Below are 27,798 nucleotides of genomic sequence, written 5' to 3' on the forward strand. Positions count from 1 at the left end.
CGCGAAAAATTAATATTCTGGAGAGAAAAGTAATAGCACACCGAGTCCGATCGAGGCGCACGTTTTGATATATTTTTTGTTTGTGTGCGCTCAAAGCTGCGGGGCAAGAAAAGGGCCAAAAAACGAGCGGGAGGAAGAATAATAACTAGACAATTTCCCGTCGGGAAATCGCGAGAGTGGGCTGTGCTCTGTGCAAATTCGAACCCCACGTACGTTGAGAACTTTTAGATCTACATTTTAAGTTTGAATAGTGTGTCTAGGTCAAACTATCCCAGAGATGTCGATTTTTGAAAAACAAAGTTTCATTACCTTCACCCAGCCCCATTCATTGTCAATGAGAAATGAGGATTGCCAATGCTATGATACTATACTACACTAAACTGCTACAATGCATTCATTTCACCACCTACCATTCATTCTCAGCGTCTTCATCTATGGTATTTGTTACAAACTAAAGCTAAACTTGGAACATAATAATTCAACAGGCATACACCATCATTTTGTAACAGAGATAACGTTTATTTTTCTTAGAAAAAAAAAAAGCAAAAAAAGCACAAAAAAAAAGCAGGAGGCCTTCATCCTGGAGTGAAAAAAAGTGAAAGTTGAAAAAAATCTGACTTCCCTTATTGTTGCTGCAGTCCTCTGGAGCCCTTCAATCTGCAGTCTGTATAAATGTTGCCAGATTTAAAAGACATAAATTAGTTACAGGTTTCAAAAGAGTGAAGTGAAAGTTGAGAATTTAATTAAATCTTACTTCCCTTATTGTTGCTGCAGTCTTCTGGAGGTCTTCTTCCTGCAGTCTGTATAAATGTTGTCAGATTTAAAAAGACATAAATTAGTCGCAGGTTTCTAAAGAGTGACGTGAAAGTTGAGAATTTAATGAAATCTTACTTCCCTTATTGGTGCTGCAGTCCTCTGGAGGTCTTCTTCCTGCCGTCTGTATAAATGTTGCCAGATTTAAAAACATAAATTAGTTACAGGTTTCAAAAGAGTGATGTGAAAGTTGAGAATTTAATGAAATCTTACTTCCCTTATTGTTGCTGCAGTCTTCTGGAGGTCTTCTTCCTGCCGTCTGTAAATGTCAGATTTCAAAGACAAATTGGTTATAGGTTTCAAAGACTGAAGTGAAAGTTGAGAATATAACGAAATTTTACTTCCCTTATTGTTGCTGCAGTCCTCTGGCGGTCTTCTTCCTGCTGTCTGTAAATGTCAGATTTAAAACACAAATTGGTTACAGGTTTCAAAGACTGAAGTGAAAGTTGAGAATTTAGCGAAATTTTACTTCCCTTATTGTTGCTGCAGTCTTCTGGAGGTCTTCTTCCTGCTGTCTGTAAATGTCAGAATTAAAAGACAAATTACTTACAGATTTCAAAAGAGTGAAGTGAAAGTTGAGAATTTAACGAAATCTTACTTCCCTTATTGGTGCTGCAGTCTTCTGAAGGTCTTCTTCCTGCTGTCTGTATAATATGTTGTCAGATTTAAAAGACATAAATTGGTTACAAATTTCAAAGACTGAAGTGAAAGATGAGAATTTAACTAAATCTTACTTCCCTTATTTTCTCCTGGGTTGTTGTCGTCGCTGGAGAGAGATCTGCTGAAGTCCTCTGGGGGTCTTTCTCACTGGATCATCCTAGAAAGACAATGACATCATCATTGAGTTAAATCACTCAATGCAAGTGAATCACTCAAAAAAAAAAAAAAAAAAAGAGACACTTACCTTGTGATGGACCTGGTTTGACATGCAGCTTGGTCTGCATCTCAGCTGGATGTTCAGCTTCCTCCCTGCAACGATGAATAGTGACAACAACCCAGCAGAAAAAAAAAAAAAAAGAAAAAAAAAGAAAATACAGTAAAAAAAATACAATAAAAACACAATTACATGATACATGCATGATTAAAAATAAAATTACATTACATGATGCATGATTAAAAATACAATTACATTACATGATAAATGCATGATTAAAAATACATAATTACATGATAACTTTTGTGACCTCATGAGAAGAATTTGCTGACCCCATTCTAAAATGAATAAATACACAAATATATAAATAGATATAAATACATTTACACAATAAGATTAAACTATTTCCAGCCAAGACATGCCACTGTAACAACATACATATGAAAAACAATTACATGAGACAAAAGAAAGACTAAACAAGACTAAATTACAGCATGATTTAACAATGATAATTAGCTCAATAAATCACTGGTGAGCACAGAGATTTTTACACCGTAAAACGTGGCACGACAGGTCTTGGACAGAACAGCTGGAGAGGCTATTAGTCAGTCAAAACACAATAAACTGGACTGTGGTAACTGTAATACGTTTGGAGAACACCTGATTGAAGACATTTATCGGGATGTGAAATATAAATGTGGTCAATCAGTGTGTTCTTTTCGGTTGTCGAATTTGCTACTAATTGAGTGTACCCTCTGGACTGAAACAAATCTCGGATACTCTTTGTACCTTTTGAAAGGAGGTCCTCGTTAAAATCGCCACAAACAACGATGGGCTGCTGACCTGACATTTCCAATGAGTCCAAGAGCTTTTCCAAGTTTGGGAGAAAGATTCCCAGTTGAAAACTTGGCGGTTTGTACACAGTCGCTATTAGCACTTTGACCGGAGCCTCAATTTTAAGGACAACAAACTCCAAATCAGTGACGTGTTGCATGTACCTGCGAGGCTCTGCTTGAACAGTGTCTCTACAGTACATCGCAACTCCACCTCCCTCTTTTTTGGCCATGTTCACACAGGTGTTGTAAGACAGCCGCCTGCTACGCGTGAACACGGCGTACCCCTCCAATTGAAAATTGTCAGCTACAGAGGAGCCCGACAAGTGTGTCTCTGTTAGGCAAAGCACATCTGCTTGTCGGAGCTCGTGATGCGATTTCAGGTCCACCATGTGACATGGCAGACCCTGTGTGTTGTGGTGGACGATTGTCAAAACCTTTGGAGTTTGTTTTACAGATTTCAACAGCGTCAACAATGGTCGACAGCTTTGGAAAGATGCTTGAGGCATACTTTCCAGAGCTGTCTTGATCTTGGGGTCAGCGTAAATTTTTTTCTCATCAAAGTCAAGGATGGTGAGACCTTGAAGCGACGTTGTGCGGCTGAGAGCGACGTAGGCCATACCGGGCTCAAAAACACGCTTCAGACACACAACGGCCGACGGCATGGTCATTCCTTGAACTTTGTGGGTCGTACACGCGAAAGCTAATTTGAGGGGGAACTGGCGACGAACAACCCCCTTTCTATTACTTAGGTGCTCCTCAGATCTTTCTATGTACACCGAGTTATCTGAGGGACCTAACATTTTTTTGCGGAATCTCTGTCCTGCTGTAGGATTGTCCAGCAGGAGTCCAATCATCTTCACGCCTTGTGGTTCTTCGAATACAATGTTCGAAATGGTTCCAAATGTACCGTTCACGAGGCCGTCCTCCACATCTAAATTTCGGATCAACATAACGCGTACTCCTTGAGCAGCCATTATGTTGTCGGGCAAGTCTCGCCTGTGTCCTTTAATTTGCCCAGACACAAACGTCATGCAGCCAGTTCTGGGGTCTTTTCGAAAATCACGAGCTGCAATGGCAGTCGCGTTCTCGTAGGAGGCGTTTACGATGTCGGCGTTGTGACGGTCTACTTCTTTGTTTGTGGCGTAGATGTGTAGACCCTGTGCTGTGCAATGCTGACTATCAGCCACCGCCTGTGTAAGCAAGAGCCTGTCTTCATCTAACAAAGGATCTTGCTTTTGCTTCACCCTGAGACGGTTCAAGAGTTCAGCAAAAGCGCGATCGTCTTTCTGTCGCATGATCTCTGTCAGGGTGACCATTTTGAAGTGATCCTTCCAGAGATCAAACTCGGTCTCCTCGTACACACACAGCGGCTTGGCTTTACCAAGGGGCGGCAGTTGATAAAAGTCACCTACGGCCAGGACAGACATGCCTCCGAACGGCTTCCGATTACCCCTGATCTGCTGAAATCGCCAATGCACGTAGGCAAATAGCTCTTTAGAGACCATGGATATCTCGTCGATGATGAGAATCTCAGCGTTCGCCAGCGTTGCTCTGACCTCGTCCAGTGCATTTCCAAGACCTTGATAAGGTGGCTTCAAGGACCTCGGCAATTTGAGAATCGAGTGCAACGTGTTGCCTGATATGTTAAATGCCGCTGTACCCGTGAATGCGGTCAGCAGCACTGCCGGTTGGGACATGTCTGCGTCGTCCCGAAATCTCGGGAGCTCACGCAGAACTCTCGTTGCCTCGTGGTGAATGCACTTGATCACATGCGATTTGCCACATCCAGCCCCTCCCGATAGGAAGTAATAAAACGGTTCTGGATTGTGGCCCCAGACTAGGTCAAAGCACCACTGTCGAACGCTGTAGAAAACGGAAGCCTGAGTTTCGTTCAGACTTTGGTACATTTTCCTAACAAAGTCTGGACTCAACTCTGGAGCATCTATTCTAGGCATAGAGCTCCCCTTATCCTTTCTAGTGCCGAATTCCGGGACGTCTTCGCCATTTTCGTCCTGATCGCGAGGTTCAAGTTCCGCCATGCACTCCAGCCTGTCTACTTCGACTTCGGGCGCAAAAGAGTTCCACGCATTCACGAGAGGACCGCACACCTCAAGCTGTTCAAACGCAGCGTCCATGCTTTTCCCCTGGCCCTCGTAGCGTTTTTTGTTGCGCCCCACAATTTGCTCTACTGTCATACCCCACTTCTCGCCACACTTGTAAAACTGTTCGTAAGTGGGGTACGCGTTATCTGTCAGATCGGCGTCGGATCGATGTGGCAGATAAAGTTTCAGCAGTCGTCTGTAAAACTTTTCTGGATTTTTTTCCTCAGAGAAGCGCGTGAATCTAATGATCGCCGGTTTTCCCACGGTTCTCTTTTGGATATATCCCTGATCGTTTAACAGTGAAATGGCGTTCGGGCTTTCCTTTTGATGGCCGTAGAGTACCCTGTACTCCGACACAAACTCGGCCAGGCACATGCCTTCAAACTCTCGATCGCGAGGTCTGTTGATGTATTTCTCAGGCAACCCCGACATCCATACGTCCTCCGATTGCGGGTCCATTTTTTCCAGTCTACCCATGGGGTGACTCATTCTCACGCCGTCCTCGTCGGTCCGAATGAAGGCCACCGATCGGGAGCACTTCTTGAGGCGTAAGCTGCAGGTACGGGCTACGGCCTCTTGAGCGCTGACCTCTCTGTGTTTAGAGTAGGCCTGCATAATTTGTTTCATTTCGTCGCGCTCGTTAACGTCGGATTGCTTAACATCTTTGATGACGTTCTTAAGGAATTCCGTCATCTCGTGCTCCGGTTTTGTTACGTACGACATCATGTACATGATGCAGCTATAATCGTCTATGACGTACTGGATGTCCATATTTGCGTTCCACGCCCTAAGCAAATCGGGATTGTAGGCATTAACCCAACAATCATTTGGATGGCGCCTCAGCATCACGACGTGACTGTTTGCCAGGCACTCTGCGGCGTTGACGTATTCATCGTGAGTTAAATTGCACCGGCAAAGCAAGTCTGTCAAACTGCTGAACGAAGCGGCCGGATCCATAAGCAGATCTCTAAGTGGTTGGAGCGTTTGTTTAGCCAATTTTTGCTGGTCTGCGAGGGCCTTTTTCTGCTCCGCTATTTCTGCTTCGAAGTCTGCATCATCTTGATCTTCTTTTTGGTGGCAATTAATAGTGGGGGGCCTGGTGATGAACGTTTTATCCATCGGTAGTTTTGGAAAGCCGAACCTGCAGGCTACATTACCTTTCTTACAGGACTTTGAATGTTTCCTGCTGTGCACCTGAACCTCTGACACTGTTTTGTGGAGTTCCGGATCTGCGTCAGGGTCGGGCATTTTGCAACCAATATAACGATCTATAAATTCCCTGATTTCTCTATCGGAGGCGTCTTCGAATTTAGGCGAATCTTTTATCCAAATCAGCATGTGGATGTGCGGGCTTCCCCTGGCTTGGAACTCGACGCGATAAAAATAATCATCTACTTCGCCGAGCGGTTGCGCGGGAGAGAGGATGAGGTTTGTCATGAGAGCTTCGACTCTCTTTTCAAACATGCGCATTACTGTGACGGGGTTACTTCTCAGAATGTCGCATTTTGTTTTCCAATCCAAATCTGAAAACGGTTGTTGTTGTTGTTCACCCTGCTGAGCTTTGATGGCCTCTATGAACTCAGGCCATCTCATCTCAGCAGCAGAGAACGTCGCAAAAAATGTCGGTTTTCCAATTTGACGAACCATCGCGTGCACGTCTTTGAGGGTTTTGTTCCAATAGGCTGGAGTGCCTCTAAGAGGTTGCATGAACCTAGTCGCGTCTTGGTTCATAATGAGCCGCTCTACCTCGTCCTTATCCTGGAGCATGACGTTGTTGATCCTACGGCCGTCTCTGGTTTTGGACTTTCCTTTGCGCATTTGTATAGACATACTGTTCGTCGCGAGGTGAGTCTCTGTAACAAACTGCGCAAAGAAAAGATAACTCTGGTCACTTGCAAAACGTGTATCTGCAGCAAAGAGCCTACAATTAAAGTAGAGACTCGGGGACAGGGAGACGCTTCTATCTTCGTCTAACGTGTTCTCTCCTGTCGGAAATTGCACAGGAAAAGCCATGGCCTCTAACTTGGGTACGCTGAAAAAACCAACCGGTTTGTTGCCTTGCGCGGGGGCAACACTAAATACGCCGTCGCCATATGAAAGGATTTCCTGTGCAATGTCGGGGGGCTGCATGCAAGTGTCCAGGGAGAGGCCTGGTCTCAGCTCCTCTTCTTCCTCAGCGGCCTCCAAATGTCCCGGTTCATTTTGGCTAGAAAAAATGTCCTCCAAGTCTACATCCCTATCGTCTTCGGGGATGACGGGGTCCTCTTCGGGGATGACGGGGTCCTCTTCTTCTTCGGCTGCCTCCAATTGTCCCGGTTCATTTTGGCTTTTAAAGAAGTACTCCAAATCTATGTCCATTTCTTCCTCTGGGATGAGCTCCTCTTCTGGGATGCCGTCCGAGTCGTCGAGCAGACCGTCAAAAGTGGCAGTCTCGTCGATAAACACATCTTTATACTCCGAATGCGTCTCTCTCAATTTCGCGAGGCCAGCCAGCACATTCTTCATACTAACGGTGTAGAAGTGCTGGTAACCTTTGTATTTAACGCGTCTCTTCAATTTAACTTGAAGCAGCTGCGCTTCTGCTCTGGGCCTTGGGAGACTGTTGACGACCAATTGCACCTCTGATGGAACGCACACAACAGCTCCGTGAACTGCCCTCTGTTGGCCTTTTGGCAGAGCAACAATTTTGGCAAACGGAAGGATTTTTGCAATCAGCTGCCTCTCGAGCATATTAAGCGTAGCCAATTCTGCGGGGATGGGCGCTAACTCCAAATTATTTTCGACTGCCATGGGTGGTATGCGTCCTCTGCAAAGGTGGCCGTCGCAGGTGGCACATATCCACTCATGGAGTCTCTCTTGTGGCACAGAGCAAGGGGTCGAGCACTCGCGGTCACAAAAGTGAACATACTTTCTCGTCAAGCATGCTGCCGCCACTTTTGCGTGCTCCCTATATTTTTGTCTTTTGCACTCTTTGACCTGATTAGGAAACATTGCTCTGTGACACACAGTGCAAATGTATGTGGGTCCATGGCTAATGGACTCGCGAAAGACAGCTATGGCTACTGCCATCACCGGATCAATCAGGGGCTGGGGGCAGTGGCGCACAATTTGTCTATATTTTCTCTTAATTTTAAGAGCTCTCTTCATCTTGTAAAATATACTAAAGGCAGCATTTGTGGCAAATTTGGTTTTTCTCTGCTGCTCGCAACAATGATTATAACGACGTCGAAATTCCGGATCATTGTGATATCTAATGTTGAAATTTTGCTTTTGCTTATGCCTATAACTTTGATCTGTGCTGTATCTTTGAGACATGCCAAATTTGTGTCTGCTCCGAAACGCTGTATCCGACTTGTAACGATCTCTAATGTACTTCTTCTGTCTGGTGCGGAACGTGGCATCTTCTCTATATCTTCTGAAGACTTCTTCTTTCTTCTTCTCTTGAACTTCTGCGTTTTCACGGTAACATCTGAAGGATCGCCGTTTCCGATTGAGACCGTCTTGGGCATAGCTTCTCCTTTGTCCTTGGAGTTTTTTTCTCCTAAATTCCTGACAGCTGCTGTACTTTTTCCTTTCATATTGGCATTTTTTCCTTTTTCGTTCACCAGGCAGTATTGTGTGTTGGTTTTTCCTGGCTTTCCGCATTGCTTTTCTACGCCGTTGCTTTGCCAATTTGGTGAAATTCTCTTTTGCTGGTGGTCCAGGAGCTGTCTCGAGGACGGGGTCCGACGCTGGTGCGGTCTCGAGGACGGGGTCCGACGCTGGCGGCGCGGGGGCGGTCTCGAGGACGGGGTCCGACGCTGGCGGCGCGGGGGCGGTCTCGGGGACGGGGTCCGACGCTGGCGGCGCGGGGGCTGCTGCTGGCGGTGCGAGGGCTGTCACTGGCGGTGCAGGAGCCGTCTTAAGGACACGCTCTGCTGCTGGTGGGAGAGCTGTCCTGGGTTTAGGAGATGCCTGAGGGCGTTCTCTGGAAGCAATGGCTTCGAATGACACCGGCACAAACTCGTAACCGGCAGAAGGGCCACGATTTGCAAAGAGTTTGTGCAGGTGGTCAGCCAAGTCACTGATTTCCAAGAAGGTCCTCATAATTGCAGTTCCGTGGGGGTGAGGTAAGCCCACCGCGTTTCTTGAGTGTGAATCAAACACACCGTACCTGCCTGATTGGTCACGGAAAACTGCAATGCACTCCGGACTAACTATGATTAAAGCCAGATTAACGTTGCCTGACAGACACTCTAACTGTGTGGCTAGGGGGAGATACCAATCCTGGCCATCGCTGGCTTTCACAAGTCCACACCTGATTTCAGGCATGTGAACGTTACACACCTCTGTGTCAGTCAGGACTTTTTTGGGCAGTTCTTCCACAGTGAGATGGTCACTGCGGAATGTTTTTTTACGGATCAGCTGACGTTTTACACTTACATAAAGCGAATCTCCCTTTGCCAGCACTCTATCGAGGGCAGCAGTGTTGAACTGACAGCCCTCGTTTTGATACGCCAGAAAAGTCAGGGACATGCAGGTACACTGGTGGTTCCTGGAGAACTTCCTGTACCTCACGTGACTCTGACTATGACTAGCCCTAACAGTAGCACTAACAGTAGCCCTAACCGGTACCTGAAATATAAGAAATTATAATCATTATCATAAAGTATTACTTATTAGCATAATCATAAGCCTAGTTAACATTAATATTAGTTGTAGTAATTATCATAAAGTATTACTTATTAGCATAATCATAAGCCTAGTTAACATTAATATTAGTTGTAGTAATTAACATAAAGTATTACTTATTAGCATAATCATAAGCCTAGTTAACATTAATATTAGTTGTAGTAATTAACTGTTTCATATACTACAGTCATAGCATAGTGACAGGTTAAGGAAATGTGACTAAAAACATTTTACCTACTGCAGCTTTAATTAAATTAATAACTATCAACTCTCATACATCCCTAGTACTTGTCTCACACCTATTACACATGAAAACATTGATAAATATTTAAATGTATACTACAATGGCAGTGTATTAAAAACATAGCTTACATGGGAGTCAATGGCACAAAAAGGTTGGTTTTGGGTTGGGTCTTTTTTTTAACCATTAAAATGGTTAAAAAAACATGACAGAAATTTTAAACTCACCAGATTGACACTTCAAGATGTTAACTGACCAAGATAATAATAATAATAATAATAATAATAATAATAATAATAATTCAGAAAACCTCTGTTCCGTTACTTGTGTATCTTTAAACAATTGATAAAATCGTGTCAAACTAGTTGTTCAGTTATTGCTCATAATTGTATTATTACCATTATTACTTTTATTAACAATAATTGTATAAATATATTATTAATTCTCCTTCATTCCTTAATAGTTTTGGCATTTCAGTTGAAAGTAAACCATACTTTCCCCTCAAACAAACACTTTATTAAGCCCACAATAAACCCAAATGTAAATGTCCTTACCTTTTTCGAAGGGGACTGAGAGGTGGAGAGTCCGTCGTCGATGATCCAGGGCCAGCAGGTCGACGCAGGTGACGAGACGATCTGTGAAAAGTCATAAACACCAGTTAATATTTAGACATGAGGCAACACAACGCAGCAAGTTTCCAAATGTATTTACTCACTGACATTTATGAACTGCAGAGAAAGATATGGTATCAGACATGTTAAATGAACCAGTGTAATGTAGTTACATCTGATTTTACAGTAAACGTTGTGTGTGTCAGTTGTGGAGTAAATACCTTAGCTGGGCGAGGAGAGTGACAGGCCGCAGCTTTAAGGGTCTGGGACGGTCCAGCCGGTGAAGGGGTCTTCATCCTGGCCACCTGAGAACAAAAAATTCAGTAAAATGAAGACTTTAATGACATTATGAACTTTATTCAATAGGAATAATATTTACCTTGGCAGCCGGTGAAGAGCAGGGGGTCGCCGGATCACCCAAACTGCAGGACAACCTGGCTGGAGGGGATCCAACCAGCTATTGACACATGAGAACAAACATGTTAAACTTTACACATCTCAGTGTATGTTCCGTGTGAGATAGTGTATGTTCTGTGTGAGATTGTGTCTGTTGTGTCAGAGAGTAACATACGTTGGTCACTGAAGTTTGGGTGCTGGGGGGTGGTCCGTCCATGGTCCTGGACCGAGGGGGGGGGCTGGAGGGGGCGTCGTCCTCCAGTCTCCGTGACAGCCTGGCTGGAGGGGATCCAACCAGCTGTTGACAGATGAGGACAAATATATTAAAATTCAGACAGAGTGGACAATGTAGTTATGTCTCCACGAAGACACCGTTTCAACTGTAAACACTGACTGTGTCAATTGCGTAACATACGTTGTTCACAGGAGACTGGCTGCGAGGGGGGCGTCTCTCCGTGGTCCTACGACGCCTGGCTGCCGCTGGGGAGGCCACCTGCACGTTAAATAAAAACATAGCACCAGTAACTGTAGGGAACCAGGAGAAACTTTATAATACAGCTGAGAAGAATATGTCAGATCATTTACCTTCTTGCGCGCCGGAGGAGACGGGACGTCCGCCACGTCAGACAGCCGAGAAGGAGACACTTGCTCCATAGCACGAAGGGACGTGCTACTGAACCAAATTGGGTTCAGTGGGAGGAAGGACTCCTTCTCCTGTGAAAGACAAAAAAAACAAAAAAGACATGAATATTTGTCTGGTCAAATACACAAAGTTTAAAAACTAACCAGTTAACTTGTTGTGAAAAAAAGAGAAAAATTAGTCACCTGCTGCTGAGCCGCGCTGGCCTGACCGGGAACCTGCGACTGGGAAAGCACAACACATATTTGATTAAATAGGTGCTTTTTAAGTTACGACTGTGAACCTGTTCACCATAATGTACATAAACACAAGTAAACACAAATGATAATATAGTTATAATAAAAAAGCGTACTAACCTTGGGGCTCTGACCAACGACCTTCCATTGGAAGGGGTCAGGAGACAGAGGGGCACGTACCTCGCCCTTCACAACCAGCTTAGGAGAAACCTTCCTAAGCGGCTGTGAAGGGGTAGGAGACACCGGGGGAGGAGGAGGTGGTGGTGTCTCCAGGAACTGCTCCGTGGAGGTCCACAGCAGCTCGGCGAGGATGCCCATCCCCTCACGGTCGCTCAGGTGAACCTGCAGACATGACAAATCCATTTACAGACAAAGTTCAACTCTAAAAAACGTAGCTCGTGTTGACTGTTTCATTTTAACACAAAAGAATTTATAGACAATTAGACTTTTTCTATCACAGATATTCTACTTACGCCGTCTCTGCTCCACAGCTCCAGGCGCGTACGGGGGAAGTACTCCTCGGCAGAGAAGTACCTCACACCTAAAATGTAAAAAAGAAAAAAAGAGAGTCATTACAACATCCACACATGTAGCATCATGACTATGTTCATCACAGACATTTTTAAGTACATTTCTTTTTCTTGACAAGGTATCATTTTACATACCCATACGAGCTGCCACGCGGTGGAACTCTTGGCGGAGGGCCCGCTGGTGCTCCTCATCCTCAGTCAGGCGGGGGGGAAAGTCCAGCACAAAGACCTGTAGAGAACAAAATTTTAGAAAACACCAATTGACAGTTTCATTCAAAAATCACACACACACCACATTAAGTACACATTATTATTTAAAAGCTCATACAATTAGTCTTATTGGAGTAGTCAGTCTACTTCTACTGTTGTTAAACTACTAAGAATGCAGGACAAGGGAGACATGAGATAAAAGCTTACCATGGGCGCGGAGGTAGTCGAGTGGTTAGAGCTCATGCCACATACGCAGCAGACTCTGGTTCAAATCCCTTTGCTGCATGTCACCCCCCCTCTCTTTCCCATTTCAAAATGCAGTTTGTCTAAAGAAAAAAAAAAAAAGAAAAAAAAAAAGATGTCTATGCCAAAAAAAATGCATAAATGCTTACCTCCGGCCAGCGGTCCCTCACAGCAGCGAGGAGTTGGGCGTAGTCCGCAGCTGCCTCGTCCACGGTCCTGCTCGCCGTCAGGTTGTTACTGGGGGCAAGAACACAGACAGCATCAGGGGTCCGAGGGACAACAGCATGAATGACCTCAGTCCGCAGCTGAGCGGCATGGGCCCCAGGGGTCGACATGAAACCAAAAGAGTACTTCCCTTCTGGCATGACGACGAAGCCGTCCACGATGGCCCGGAGATGGGAGTCCCCGACAATCAGAACAAACTGCAACAACAAAGACAATTTCTTTAGCATGAAAATCATTAATCCCTCTCAAGATCAATTACTTCCTTCATAAACTGGACAATAATAGTACCTTCTTGTCAGGAGACTCCGGTGGGATGACCAACTTGTGGCTCCGTCCGGTGAGCTTGGAAGTTGGCCACCTCCGCACCCGATGGCGGTAACCAGTACCGCGGCCTGTTTAGTAAAGGACAAAAAAGATTTTTAAAAAAAGAAAAAGTGTAAAACTAATGAAGGAAAGCCTACCAGGAAACATCAACAATCACTTGTTTATACCAGTAAAAAAAGTACATGAAAACCAGTTTAAAAAGTGCAATATTGATGATTCATTAATTTATTGTTCATTTAGGGATAAAACAGGTGGATACTTACGTGCACGAACCTCGGCACGACCAGGGCTCCAGAAGGGCTTGGCTGGGGGTGAAGAGCCAACCACCTGATGACAGATAAAAAAATAAACATAAAATAATAATAAATCACAACAACAACAAGCATAAGATAGACAAACAAGTTAAAACAAAATATAATAAAACATTTAAAGCAATACAAACATTACAAACACATTTAACCTCAGACTGTCTTTGCACGTGTGTGTGTGTGTTTGTGTGTGTGTGAGTGAGAGAGAGAGCATACGTTGCCAACTGGAGCGCGGGAGCAGAGGGGGTGGGTCTCCCTGGTCCGCTTGGTCCTTGACCCGCTAGAAGGCTTCTCTCCGGCCGGAGGGGACACCGTCTGAAGAAGAAACATTAACATCAAAGATATGGCAGACACACAGAACTCAGCATTACAAAAGGAAAAAGCAATAGGTGTAACATTTCTACAGCCATTTTCATGCAGACAGTTGTCACTGCGACACAGAAGCTTATCTACTGTGTAAGTACCTTCGGGGGGGGAGGGGGAGAACTCGGCTCCTCCAGGTTGAGCCTAGTCCAGCGCTGCTTCAGCGCCGCAGACCGCCTCGACTTCCTGGGCATCCTGCTGAAAGTCAAAAACAAAGAAAACACGAGAAATGCTTCTCAAATGTTAGTAAATGTAATTGAAGACAACGTTATATAATATCTTGTATGCAAAATGAATGTGGTGATTGTGGGTGTGTGGGTGATGTGGTGATGCTCAAGGTTGATGCTCTGCTCTGACGGTTGAGGGCGATTAATCTCAGTGGATGGTCACTCTCAGCTGCAGCACAGGAACCCTTTAATCTAAAAGAGAAAGTGCAATAAAAAGATAAGTGTCTCTCAAATGTTACGAGTCAGTATTAGCAACAAGCTAATAGCATAACAGACACACGTACATCTGTACTTGTCATAATGTGTGTTTTTGGGCACAGTATTTTTTTAAATAATTCTATATTATAATAACTATCAATGATATAAATGATTTTGTACTACACAGTATTCTCAAAACAAAGAATTACTATGAGACAATGAATATACTACACAAGTAAAAACAACATTAACTTCAACTGTACAAGATTTTATCAACATCTGAATGCACATTTATTCCCAAAAGCAAAAATAGTCACGTATGAAAATGCTTCTTATTCTATTTAATCAAGGCAGGTTGTAAAAGTGTATAATACATTTAAGTATGATACTTTTCTAACCAAATCAAAAAACATTTAATCACATTTTATCACAGACAATCAAACAAACACGGAAAAAGAGAAATGTGTTTTTCGGTGGACAGAAGGGAGTATTAAATACTAGTCAAACTAAACAAGTAGATAAAAAAAAAAAAATACAGCTTTCAGCTTGTATTAATGTTCTTGTATAAAAACAGAATACCTAAATAAAACCCTTTTTTTAAAATCCCAAAATCATGAGTGTAATATCTCCTATTAAAAACCTGACCTGTGCTAATGATCTATGCATGAGACAGTCCAGTTCACACCGGAAGAGAAGATGGCCGTTCGCGCCACCAGAGAACAAAGGCCAGAGTTCACGCCCTTAGCATCTAGCTCGGCCTTATGTTTTAGCTTTTAGCTCAGTGTTCTTATATAGAAACAGATCGGCCATAAACATCCGTCCAACCAAAATCACGAGACAGTAACGTCTAGCTTCAATAAGCTCACTTTTGTTCAACATGTACGGATGTTATGAGTAACAAATATTAAAAAATCTGACCTGTGTTAAGGGTCTATGCATGAGACAGTACAGTTCACACCAACAGAGAAGATGGCCGCTCGCGCCACCAGAGACCAAAGGCCAGAGTTCACGCTGTTAGCATCTAGCTCGGCCTTATGTTTTAGCTTTTAGCTCAGTGTTCTTATATAGAAACAGATCGGCCATAAACATCAGTCTAACCAAAATCACGAGACAGTAATGTCTAGCTTCAATAAGCTCCCTTTTGTTAAACATGTACGGATGTTAGCACAGTTAGCTTTTCTTCATAGAAAAAGCAAATCACCGCTGTTGGCTTCGACTGCGGCCTACTGGTTTATGTACCAGAGCCTAGTAGCGCCGTTAGCTCGTCTTAATAGTGTTGTATTGAAACAGACTGACGGAGGCCCATTACTGTTAGCTACACAGACACATTCACACAGTTAGCTTTTCGCTCCGGTTAGCTTTTCTTCATAGAAAAGGCAAATCACCGCTGTTGGCTTCGACTGCGGCCTACTGGTTTATGTACCAGAGCCTAGTAGCGCCGTTAGCTCGTCTTAATAGTGTTGTATTGAAACAGACTGACGGAGGCCCATTACTGTTAGCTACACAGACACATTCTGTACTTATGGACCCCTGTAGCTTTGCTAACCGCTGCTGGCCCGGAGCTACTGGGCTCTGACTAGCCGAGAGCTCGGTCACTCGAGCTAGCGCTCCGCTAGCGTTACTGCTATAACAGACCGACCGTTAGCAGTTAGCTAACGCACGTTAGCTTGGCTAGTCGGAGCCCAGTAGCTCCGGGCCAACAGCGGATTAATATTGATGAAACAGACAGACCATAAACAATTACATTCATTTTTCCGAAATCATGAGTTATCGTGATCATAGGAGAGATAGTAATGTCTAATGTCTTCAATAAAATCCACTTTTATGAACGATTTCAGTGTGCTCATGTCAAACATGACTGGTACTTACCTACAAGTAGGTCAAAGGGGACGAGCAGAGCCGGACCAGGGTTATATCAAGGCCAAAATCACGCCACACAACTGTCCAATCAGAGTCCTCCTGTGTTATCTGTCATCTGTATCCGAGGTGATTTGTCAAATGAGATGGCTGATATCTGAGCACTTGAGACAGACTCCAGACTCTGCTGCAGTTCATGATTAATATTTATTTTTATGAATGTAATACATTAAAAAAAACATCAATGTTAATTAGAAAACTTATTTAATAGTAATATTGATTGATTAATATTGAATTATTGTATTATATATCATTAAATACAGAACATAAAACAATTTATATTATATCAGCTGATGGAGTATGAAGAGATATTACAGTGAGAATGAGTCAAATACTCTGAATCAGCCTGAGAAATTCAATAAATCTCAATATATTGATGATTGGAAACATTTAGATATTTGAATCAGAATCAGAATCAGAATTCCTTTATTTGTCCAGCAAATGGGGAAATTTGTGTGTGTGTGTGTTATCTGTCATCTGTATCCGAGGTGATTTGTCAAATGAGATGGCTGATATCTGAGCACTTGAGACAGACTCCAGACTCTGCTGCAGTTCATGATTAATATTTATTTTCATGAATGTAATACATTAAAAAAACATCAATGTTAATTAGAAAACTTAATTAATAGTAATATTGATTGATTAATATTGAATTATTATATTATATATCATTAAATACAGAACATAAAACAATTTATATTATATCAGCTGATGGAGTATGAAGAGATATTACAGTGAGAATGAGTCAAATACTCTGAATCAGCCTGAGAAATTCAATAAATCTCAATATACTGATGATTGGAAACATTTAAATATTTGAATCAGAATCAGAATCAGAATTCCTTTATTTGTCCAGCAAATGGGGAAATTTCTTAGTCACAGAGTCCTCCTGTGTTATCTGTCATCTGTATCCGAGGTGATTTGTCAAATGAGATGGCTGACATCTGAGCACTTGAGACAGACTCCAGACTCTGCTGCAGTTCATGATTAATATTTATTTTCATGAATGTAATACATTAAAAAAACATCAATGTTAATTAGAAAACTTAATAGTAATATTGATTGATTAATATTGAATTATTATATTATATATCATTAAATACAGAACATAAAGCAATTCATATTATATCAGCTGATGGAGTATGAAGAGATATTACAGTGAGAATGGGTCGAATACTCTGAATCAGCCTGAGAAATTCAATAAATCTCAATATATTGATGATTGGAAACATTTAAATATTTGAATCAGAATCAGAATCAGAATTCCTTTATTTGTCCAGCAAATGGGGAAATTTGTGTGTGTGTTATCTGTCATCTGTATCCGAGGTGATTTGTCAAATGAGATGGCTGATATCTGAGCGCTTGAGACAGACTCCAGACTCTGCTGCAGTTCATGATTAATATTTATTTTTATGAATGTAATACATTAAATGGGGAAATTTCTTAGTCACAGCAGCCAAAGGACAGTGTCACACTAAACAATAATAAAAAGTAAAAAAATAAACAATGTAATAAGAAGATAAGAAACAGAATTAACTCATACATACATAGTATTTACAATATGAACTTAGTATTTACAATTTGAACTTAGTATTTACAATATGACATAGTATTTGTAATATGAACAGTGTAAGTATGAACAGATGCTATTTTTATTTACAAACAATAAATAACAAATATGAGTATTAAAAATTGTCCAACTAGTGCAAACCAAAAAATGTGTGGATATGTGTAGAGTTTTGTATTGCACAGTGCACATGTGAGGTCTACTGGGAGCAGTGCTGATTGTAGACTGACAGCAGCAGGAAGGAAGGACCTGCGATACCTCTCCTTCACACACTTGGGGTGTATCAGTCTGTCGCTGAAGAAGCTGACCAGTGTGGTGATAGTGACCTGCAGGGGGTGGGACTCCTTCACCAGCAGCGATGACAGCTTGACCATCATCCTGCTCTCTCCCACCACCTGCACTGGGTCAAGAGGGCATCCCAGGAATGGAGTTCCTGGTTTGAATGAATGAAAAGATAATCATTAAATATAGTTGAAATGTTGGGAAATATACTGTTTGTGTGTCTGTGTGTCTGTATGTGTGTCTCTGTGTGTGTGTGTGTGTGTGTGTCTGTGTAAATTATGGGAAGTTTTTCGCGTCTTACGACGCGATGTGTGTGTCTGTGTGTGTGTGTGTCTGTCTGTCTGTCTGTCTGTCGTCTGTCATCTGTCTCTGTGTGTGTGTGTGTGTGTGTGTGTCTCTGTCTGTATGTCTGTCTGTGTGAGTGTGTGTCTGTGTATGTCTGTCTGTCTGTCTCTCTGTCTGTCTATCTGTCTCTGTGTGTGTGAGTGTGTGTCTCTGTGTGTGTGTGTGTGTGTGTCTGTGTAAATTATGGGAAGTTTTTCGCGTCTTACGACGCGATGTGTGTGTCTGTGTGTGTGTCTGTCTGTCTGTCTGTCTGTCTGTCATCTGTCTCTGTGTGTGTGTGTGTGTGTGTCTCTGTCTGTATGTCTGTCTGTGTGAGTGTGTGTCTGTGTATGTCTGTCTGTCTGTCTCTCTGTCTGTCTATCTGTCTCTGTGTGTGTGAGTGTTTGCGTGTGCATCTGTGTGTCTGTATATCTGTATGTCTGTGTGTGTATGTGTCTGTCTGTCTGTCTGTCTGTGTGTGTGTATGTCGTCTGTCTGTGTGTGTGTCTGTCTGTCTGTCTGTCTGTCTCTCTCTCTCTCTGTGTGTGTGTGTGTCTCTGCAGGCCCAGTTCAGCTTGGTTGCCGCGGTGATGGTTGTCGTTAACCCCTAGCAACCACCTGGGACAGCTGATTTGAGAGTGACTTCTGCCTCAAATCTAGACCTCAAACTAGTGCTATATCTTCAAAACCAAACATGATATCGGAAAATTTTCTTCACCATCAAGCCAGGGAGGCCTTAAAGAACACAGCCATTATTTTTTGTGGTCCTAGCTTCTGAAATGTGGTAATAGGAGCGAGTTGAAAACAGGGGCAGTTTTGAAAATCCTCGAAAATCCTCCTCCCGATAAACATTGGGGTAAATGGAGCAGTTGAGAGCTACTCTTGTTGGTTGGAGGCAGATAAATCAAAAACCGTAAGTCCTACCAATAAAGTGGACACATTGGGAGAAAGAGGACAAGTGTGGCTACAACTTGGTGTAAAAATCACTCTTCTACTGTGTAATTTGTGGCTGTGGTCGTCAGAGAAAGAGAAAAGTTGTGAGAGTTTTTCTGAGTCTCCCCCCACTCTGGCAGTTGGCTCTGCACGAACATTCCGCAATACACACCCATTATAAAGTCCTGAATTTTTCCAAAATCACTCACCATCTTTCAAGGGTCAGAGTTCAAAAACGAAACATCGTGCAAAAAAACTTCAAATACAACTTAAATAGACAAGACCCGTGCCTATGTTTTAAAGTTTGAATGGTGTTTCTAGATGAACGTAGGCCAGAGCAGGAGATGTTTGAAAAACGTTGAAGATTTGCGTTTTTTTTTTTCCTCGTCCCATTCATTCTTATGGGAAATTTTTCGCAGTTTTTCGCGTCTTACGACGCGAAAAATTAATATTCTGGAAATCTGAATAATAGCACACCGAGTCCGATCGAGGCGCACGTTTTGATATATTTTTTGTTTGTGTGCGCTCAAAACTGCGGGGCAAGTTAACCGTCAAAAAAAGGGCGGGAGGAAGAATAATAAAAACAGGCGCGGTGAATAACAATAGTGGGCTGTGCTCCGCACAGCCCACTAGGTACACCTATAGCTTTGCTATAGAGGTGTCCCTAGTGGGCTTGCGAGCACAGCCCACTAAAAAGAGGCCCAGGGAATAACAATAGTGGGCTGTGCTCCGCACAGCCCACTATGTACACCTCTGTACAGAGGTGTACATAGTGGTCTTTGCGGGGCACAGCCCACTAATAACTAGAAAAATTGTATTTCCTGCGAAAATACAGTGTGAATGCTGATTGCTGAAGTGATTTCGCAAAATCTGCTGAATGTGCTGGAAAACACTTGCCTAATCCACAAAACATGCATAAAACTATGAGAATGAATAGTCAAGAATTTGCAGGAAAAGCTGATTTTTTTCAGAAGCTGAAAAGGCAGAAAGGCTGAAAAGTACAAGGTTGAAAAAGCTTAAAAAGCTGAACATTTTGATAGTTGAACGGTTTCTATAGCTGAACATGAAGCTGAATATTTGAGAGCTTAAAAAGTTGAAAAGCTGAAAAGTACAAGGTTGAAAGAGCTTAAAAAGCTTAAGATTTTGATAGTTGAATGGCTTCTATAGCTGAACATAAAGCTGAATATTTGAAAAAGCTGAAAAAGTTGAAAAGCTGAAAGTAATAGGCTGAAAGAGCTTAAAAAGCTGAACAGTTTGACAGCCAAACAGTTTCTGTAGCTGCACAGATGCTGGAGCAGTAGCAGAACCAAAGTTGAAAATGTCCCCATAAGAATGAATGGGAAAACACCTCCCAAACACCTGCAGGTTTACAAAAAAGTGTAATGGTTATGGCCAAAATATGTATACAGTGAGTAACAGGAGACATTGCTGAACCATGTGATGTGTTTTTTATTTCTGTAGAGTGAAAAATGAGGGCACAAGAGCGAGAGACAAAACCGGTACCGTCTGCTCCACTCCAGAGATTTAGGCTCAAAGTTAACACTGCGGCTTATGGGGGAGTTGCTGGAGTGCTTGTCACTCTAGGGCTTCCACAGCCAAAAGTTTAAGTCGCACATCTGAAATAAGAACATCATATGAAAGCCAACAAGATTTCCTACATTTCTATGTATATATTGTCTATGTGAAGTAAAAGATGTGGGACCCAAATCAAGCTGAAGAGAGTTTTTTCTAAAGTTTTTGCAGCTGCTCTCCACTCTAGCGATGATGTCACCCACTCTAGCTCACGCAATACACACCCATTATAAACCCAGAAGAGGAGCTAAAAATCCTTCAAACTAAAACTGTGATAATTTCAAAACCGTAAAAGATTTTCAAAAACTAAACACATGCCTAATAGTTCAAGGTCTTGTGACTATTTTAAAGTTGGAACGGTGTATCTAGCTCAAAGTATGAGGGAGCAGAAGAGGTTGAAAGTCCATGAGTTTTGAGGAGGATTTGAAGATTTTCCCATTTGTTTCCATGTTAAATTTTTTTTTGAAAAAGCTGAATATTTGAAAAAGTTGAAAAGCTAAAAAGCTGAAAAGTATAAGGCTGAAAGAGCTTAAAAAGCTGAACATTTTGATAGTTGAACGGTTTCTATAGCTGAATGTATGCTGAAGTAGTAGCAGAATGAAATTTGAAAAAATCCCCATAAGGATGAATGGGAAAAAAAATTGGTTTTAGTTTTGAAAAAGCTGAATATTTGAAAAAGTTGAAAAGCTAAAAAGCTGAAAAGTATAAGGCTGAAAGAGCATAAAAAGCTGAACATTTTGATAGTTGAACGGTTTCTATAGCTGAACGTATGCTGAAGTAGTAGCAGGGCGAAATTTGAGAAATTCCCCATAAGGATGAATGGGGAAAATTTTGCAGAAAAAGCTGAATATTTCCAAAAGTATAAAAGATAGAAATACCAAAAATACAAGCAAGAATGTCCTTAATGAGCTGCACATTTTGATAGTTGGATGGTTTCTGTAGCTCAAAATTTGAAGGAGCTGAAGAGAGCTGAAAAACGTACGGAAGCAGGAATAATAATAATAATAATAATAAATTCCAGAAGAACAATAGTGTGAATGCTTTGAAGCATTCACACTAATAACTTTAATAAATTCCGGAAGAACAATAGTGTGAATGCTTTGAAGCATTCACACTAATAAATTCCAGAAGAACAATAGTGTGAATGCTTTGAAGCATTCACACTAATAATAATAATAAATTCCAGAAGAACAATAGTGTGAATGCTTTGAAGCATTCACACTAATAATAAATTCCAGAAGAACAATAGTGTGAATGCTTTGAAGCATTCACACTAATAATAACTTTAATAAATTCCGGAAGAACAATAGTGTGAATGCTTTGGAGCATTCACACTAATAACTTTAATAAATTCCGGAAGAACAATAGTGTGAATGCTTTGGAGCATTCACACTAATAATAATAAATTCCAGAAGAACAATAGTGTGAATGCTTTGAAGCATTCACACTAATAACATCAAATAAAATCACAACATCCCTTTGAGGATTAATAAAGTTATTCTTATTAGGGTCCGGGCAGCTAAGCTGCCAGGACACTATTGTATTCCTAGGAATTCTTTCTTTCTTTCTTTCTTTCTTTCTTTCTTTCTTCTTCTTCCGAGGAAGTCATACTTCCCATGGGCGAAAACTCACCAAACTTTACAGAAATGTCCGGCCCCATGCCAGATTTACTTAATTCCAAGGACATGTCAATATTCCTCCTGGGGGGGGCACAATAAGCGTTTAAATTTAAAAACTTTAAAAATACCTACAAAATCAACAGTACATGCTACAGTTTTGAAACTTTCACCAAACTGTAGCCCCAATACTGCTGAAACTTTAGTCCACTTAAACTCATACAAATTATGAAGTCAATCACTCAGTTTTTTTCAAAACCTGTAAAACTTATAAAACCTATCTCCTCCCACAATTTTCGCCCAATTGTCACCAAACTTGCTAGAGAGCATCTTCAGACCGTCCTCCACAAAACTTGTTTCTCGGATTTTTGATTTATCAAAAATTAAGCCTACAGTGCATCAAAATGTTTGACTGTAAACAGTACTGTAAACATATACTATCAAATTCTTGCTAAATACATTTTCAATCTTCCTGAAAAAAATTGAGAATATTTTGCAGTCATGGTTGATGGAGTTTGGCAAATATCAGAATTTTATCTCAAAAACTGAATTTTTGAGAACATTTTGAATTCTGCTCTCATGGGAACAACTGGAGTCAATGGAAGAGTTGCATTTTTAAACATCAAATTTTCTCTTATGAAGCAAAACACTTTAAGTTAAAAACAAATCACCAACATTTCCATGCTGTCAAGATGCAATTTATGTATTATCAGATTTTTGTTCAGGTAACAGAATTTCTGACATTTTGACCATTTTTGAAATCTGCCTTGACAACAGCTGCCCGGACAGTGACTCCCTGAGTCGACAAATGAAGCCACACAGCAGGTCTCACTTCCAGCCAATTAGCTCAGTGAGTTAGGAGCTGGTGCTTGGTGTCAGGGGTTGTGGGTTCAAGACCCAGCGATGATGATGATGACAGATCAAAATATCAGATGTCCTCAACATGAAACACAAGACAATTGTCCTGACGGTGGCATCACAGCAAGCCTCTAAATTAAATAAAAACAAATAGCTTGGACTGGACCATGGATGAAAGCTAACCAAATCTTGCACAAAGGTCCAGTCTCATGCCAGATTACCTCAGCTGTAAACCCAAGCCAATAGTCCTGATGGTGGTGCTACAGCAAGCGTCTAAAGTTCAAAACTTTGAAAAATCATAACAAATCAACCATACTTGCTGCAGCTTCAGAACTTTCATCAAACTGTAGCCTCAATATTGAAGAAACTTTTGTACATTTAAACCTATTCAAAATCATGAAGTACATCACTCAGTTTTTTTTCAAAAACTGTAAAACTTCTTAAACCTATTTCCTCTCTCCTCCTTTGATTTATGAAAAATTGAGCCTCAAAAACTGAATTTTTCACAGCATTTTACATTTTTCTTTCATGTGAACAATTGGAGTCAATGCAATGATGACATAGCTAAACATCAGTTATTCACTTATGGAGCAAATCAATCATTTTTAAAAACAAATTACCAACATCTCCATGCTGTCTAGATGCAATATGTGTATTTTCAGATTTTTTTCCTAATAACTGAATTTTTTATTACTTTGTGTTTGTTTTGTGGTGATGTAATTCCAGTCCAAACATGGGTGGCGGTAATGTGCTTTAATGCTGATTGACACCCTCCATTTAAACTGAAGAAGGAGAATCACTTAAAGTTGATCCAGCTGAGAGTAGGAGACAGGATCAGTGATCTAGTTCAGTGAGTGGGAAACATATATATAAAAAAATCACAGCAAAACAAAGATTAAATCAAGAGAGCAGTATTTCAAACTGGTAAGGATCAGATTTGTCTGTTGGCTGGTAACAATAACTTCATATTTAAAGGAGAATTGTTATTTATAATTCAACATGTTGTAATCCAGGTAATGTGTTGAAATATTAAAAATAACTTAAAATGACCACAAATGCAAACACTTAATGAGACAGAGCAAATTCCTTTCAAGTCCCTTTGATTGATTCAGAACAGAATGTGTTTTTCCACCTCAAACTAAAGCAGAGCAGAGAGTACCTAATTAGAGTGACAACACCTGTGCAACACACTCCTGAGGGTAAAATGAGTAGGCTACATGCAATATGTACTTAGTTTTAAATGAAATATTAACAAATTAAATAGGTTTGCAAAACATGCAAACTGTCTCTTGAAATGGTTTATGCGCCTCGCTCTCTGTGTATTTTAAAGGTAATTTTAAAGATGGTGTTCTATTATGTCATGTGCTCATCTGACAGTGTATAGCTTACTCACTTTGTGAAGCCTCACATGATCTGTCACTAGCCAGTTAACTAAGTGAGATAGAAGATGGACTTAGGTATCAAAGGTTGTAAGTTCAAGCCTCAACTAATGCAAAATGAACATTATGATGTCAACTGTCTGTCTTCCTGTTCTACACTTTGTTGCTCAGCCTCAGAGTTGCTTAAATTTGCCAAAAATAGCCCGGACCCGACCCATCGCTGCGCAGCAGCTATAATTGTTCTCATTGTTTTTGTTTCAGGATTTGGAATTGACTCTGGAAGGAGTGGCACACATGGAGGAAACTTCAGAGGAGGAGTATGTGCCTCAGCCTGCCCCAGACTCTGATGAGTCATGGGAAAGTGTGAGACCAGGGGGTAAAGGCAAAGGCGGGAGAGGAAAAGGAAGAGGTCACTCTGAAGGTCGAGGAAGGACACGCTCAAGGGGTGAAGGTAGCAGGTCGCGGTCCAGCGCTTCTTCCAGAGCACCAGGGCGCCGGGGCAGGCAGCGCACGGGAGCTCTCAGGGAGGAGGACAGAGACCGGCTCGCACAGCTTAGAGTTGCCAGTATAGCTGAGATGCAGGTTGGTTATAGCTGAGATGCAGGTTGGTTATAGCTATTTGGTTAAAAAAATCTTGTTATATGAATGAGTGAAAGAGCACACAGACTTGAAATATGAATCTAGCCATGTAAACATATTTTCTTGATCAATTTCTAGATGGCTTTACAACATCTGAGCCAGGAGATGTTGACTGGAGAATGACATCCCTCTCGGATGTCATTCTCCAGTCAGTGGTGACCCGCCTACCAGGGGTGATGCTGGACATCCTGGAGTTCCGGCAACAAACACCAGGACCACATGTTCCAGACAGAGGTCAGCCTGCATGGTGCACCTGCCTGAACCGCCGACGCATGCCAACCCAAATGGAGAACTTGTGCTGTCGGCAGGCTCCGGACCAGTGTCTGAGCAGGAGTGGCCACCTGGAGATGTACTGCCTGGATGAGGGTACACTGCGTCTGGTTAGGATGACGTGGAATGACATCTTTGCTCTGGAGGACAGCCAAGATGTGGGCACCGATAACAGAGAGTTTCGGTTTGCTGCCTACCACCAATTTACAATCTGGCAGCATGGGCGTCTGGGAAGAGGGAACCGGAGGCCGATGCCGAGCTGCTGCGTTCTTCACATCCGAGCCAAATTCCCTGACCCTTTTGCAAACTACACAGGTTACAAAGAAGCTCCATTTAGGGTGCCAGACTGAAATTTTCAACTGTTTTGTTTACAACCACAATACCTCAAAAAATAACATCCAAAAATGTATCTATTTATCTATTTATGTACAATATATATTTTAATATTTATTTTTAAAGTTTACAGTGAAAAGGAATAATTTTTCAAATTTGCATTATGTACATAGTTTTATTTTGTATTTACATATGTATTTACATGTTCATAATAAAATAAATGTTTGGTAAACAAGACGGTCTTGTCTTCTCTCTTTTCTGGCTCACATCTATATTGGCTCACATCTATATTGTATTTACATATGTATTTACATGTTCATAATAAAATAAATGTTTGGTAAACAAGATGGTCTTGTCTTCTCTCTTTTCTGGCTCACATCTCGGGATCATGTAGCTGAGGCCTTTATGGAGAGAAGAGAACAGTAGCGTTAGAACACATACCAATGCTCCATAATCAAATCTGGTCATTATTATTTTCAACTCTACCCTGGCAGAACAGATTTAACTAATGGCTTGTGTCTGATTGTTTGAGCATTAAAAATAGAAGTACCAGACTTTTAAATGAATTAGCAGTGTATTATAATTGGTTATTGGCAGAAGATCTAAACTTTTCTGCATTATTGGACCTTAGTACAGTACAGCTGGCATTTACAGAAAATGACTTGTGAGACTGACTTCTAATTTTTTTTAATTCAAAGAGGTAGGTTTTGATTTGACCTGCAAAACAATAACAAACATTATTTGAAACTGATCAGACATGAATGTGGGATGTAGGTGAATGACACACCTGTCCTCTGCGAATGTGTGTCTGGACCAGTTCTGCCGTTGGGGGGGGCACCACTCCTGCAAGATTTCCAAGATGCCTTGGGTCACCCGGCCAGCGTTTTACTTTTCTTGGGAGCGCCCCTCCATCGATACGCTTCCTTAGGATGCAACGCTGCAGCTCAGGGATGTAGCTGTAGTCTTTTGCAACCTTTACTGTTTGGACACGGTAATTGCGCGACTTCTTGCTGTAGTCTCTTGTATCTAAAAGACAACAGTTTAAAGATTTACTGCATGTCCCCCTCTCTCCCCTACCTTTCCTGTCAACCAAGTCCAGCCCAATAATTTATGTAGTGACAGATCATACTAAGTCAGCCCATTTGACAAGTTATTTTGTAGTACAGATCATGTTCAGTTGTCTTGAAGATTGCATAGGCGATCAATAAAATGTGAGACTTACGATTTGTCATTATTCCGGCCGATGTAATCTGGTCGGTGGTTGTGGTGGTTGTAGTCTAATGCAGCGAGAAGACACCTTGCTTCATAGACGGGAGGAGAGAAGGCAAACCTGGGTGGGAGGGGGCACAATAGAGGTAAAAGAGTTAGACCAAATAAAATCTGCAAGGATTCCATTCTCTTGGGCATAGGGCTCGCTTGAAACATCTCTTTTCATTTGTATGGGACCAGGATAACTTCAACTGTTCTTTATAATAAAACAAGTGAATTAATCAAATCAAAATCAAATTACCTTTTTCCAGCATACGTGAGAATGCAATTCTGGAAACTCTCAAGTTCTATGTTGACCTGTAATGTAAAGAAAAGCTAAAACTTTTGAAGAATATTTTTGTGATTCCCTGTTGTGCTACCTTGTAATGTGTCAGGTTTCATATTGATATTATAGCTGTTCTGCTAATGAAAAGAATGGAAAAGATATTCTGACAGACAAGACAATGTTATTAATTTACCGAAAGGTCAGATACTTGGCGACATCCTTCAACCAGCGTCTGTTGAACATGACTCGTTGAAGAGCCTCATGTGGTGCAGACCCTGGCACCATGAGCTCTTTATCACGGGTCGCCTCATCAAGTGGTCCATGGTCACATTTGCCATGGGTCCATTCATGCTTCCCCGTGACATGATAAAGCACCCCCATCCACATATCCTACAACAAAATACAATTTTGAGAAGAAAAACATTTGTCAGTGACAGAAACGCTCCTCAGCCACCAGAATCAAGTAGAGTAGCAATCATAGGAAAATAGAAAAATAATTATTTCAACATGGATTGTTGTTGTGTTG

The 27,798-nt window shown here is 41.7% G+C and overlaps 1 protein-coding gene and 1 long non-coding RNA gene across 2 annotated transcripts; both read right to left on the reverse strand.

The window, feature by feature from the left end:
• Positions 1–1,406: 1,406 nt before the first annotated feature.
• LOC311253348 (uncharacterized protein) lies at positions 1,407–13,396 on the reverse strand (the record flags this gene model as incomplete). The annotated part of the gene is made up of 16 exons (XM_084347257.1): positions 1,407–1,630; positions 1,718–1,782; positions 10,092–10,172; positions 10,370–10,453; positions 10,528–10,605; positions 10,720–10,842; positions 10,960–11,037; positions 11,130–11,258; positions 11,370–11,408; positions 11,541–11,762; positions 11,894–11,961; positions 12,086–12,179; positions 12,553–12,825; positions 12,917–13,020; positions 13,216–13,279; positions 13,391–13,396. 15 exons carry the CDS (start codon positions 13,394–13,396, stop codon positions 1,771–1,773), a joined length of 1,455 nt encoding a protein of 484 aa, XP_084203383.1. The 3' UTR covers positions 1,407–1,630; positions 1,718–1,770.
• A 12,587-nt stretch (positions 13,397–25,983) lies between these two features.
• Positions 25,984–27,611, reverse strand: LOC311254520. Its single transcript, XR_014622260.1, has 5 exons — positions 27,466–27,611; positions 27,249–27,304; positions 26,961–27,068; positions 26,526–26,764; positions 25,984–26,139 (listed from the first exon to the last, which is right to left on the reverse strand). It is a non-coding gene; the product is annotated as an uncharacterized lncRNA (long non-coding RNA).
• Between the last annotated feature and the right edge of the window lie 187 nt (positions 27,612–27,798).

Source organism: Pagrus pagrus (genome assembly GCF_965226575.1).
Source record: "Pagrus pagrus genome assembly, chromosome: 3".
Taxonomy (NCBI): domain Eukaryota; kingdom Metazoa; phylum Chordata; class Actinopteri; order Spariformes; family Sparidae; genus Pagrus; species Pagrus pagrus.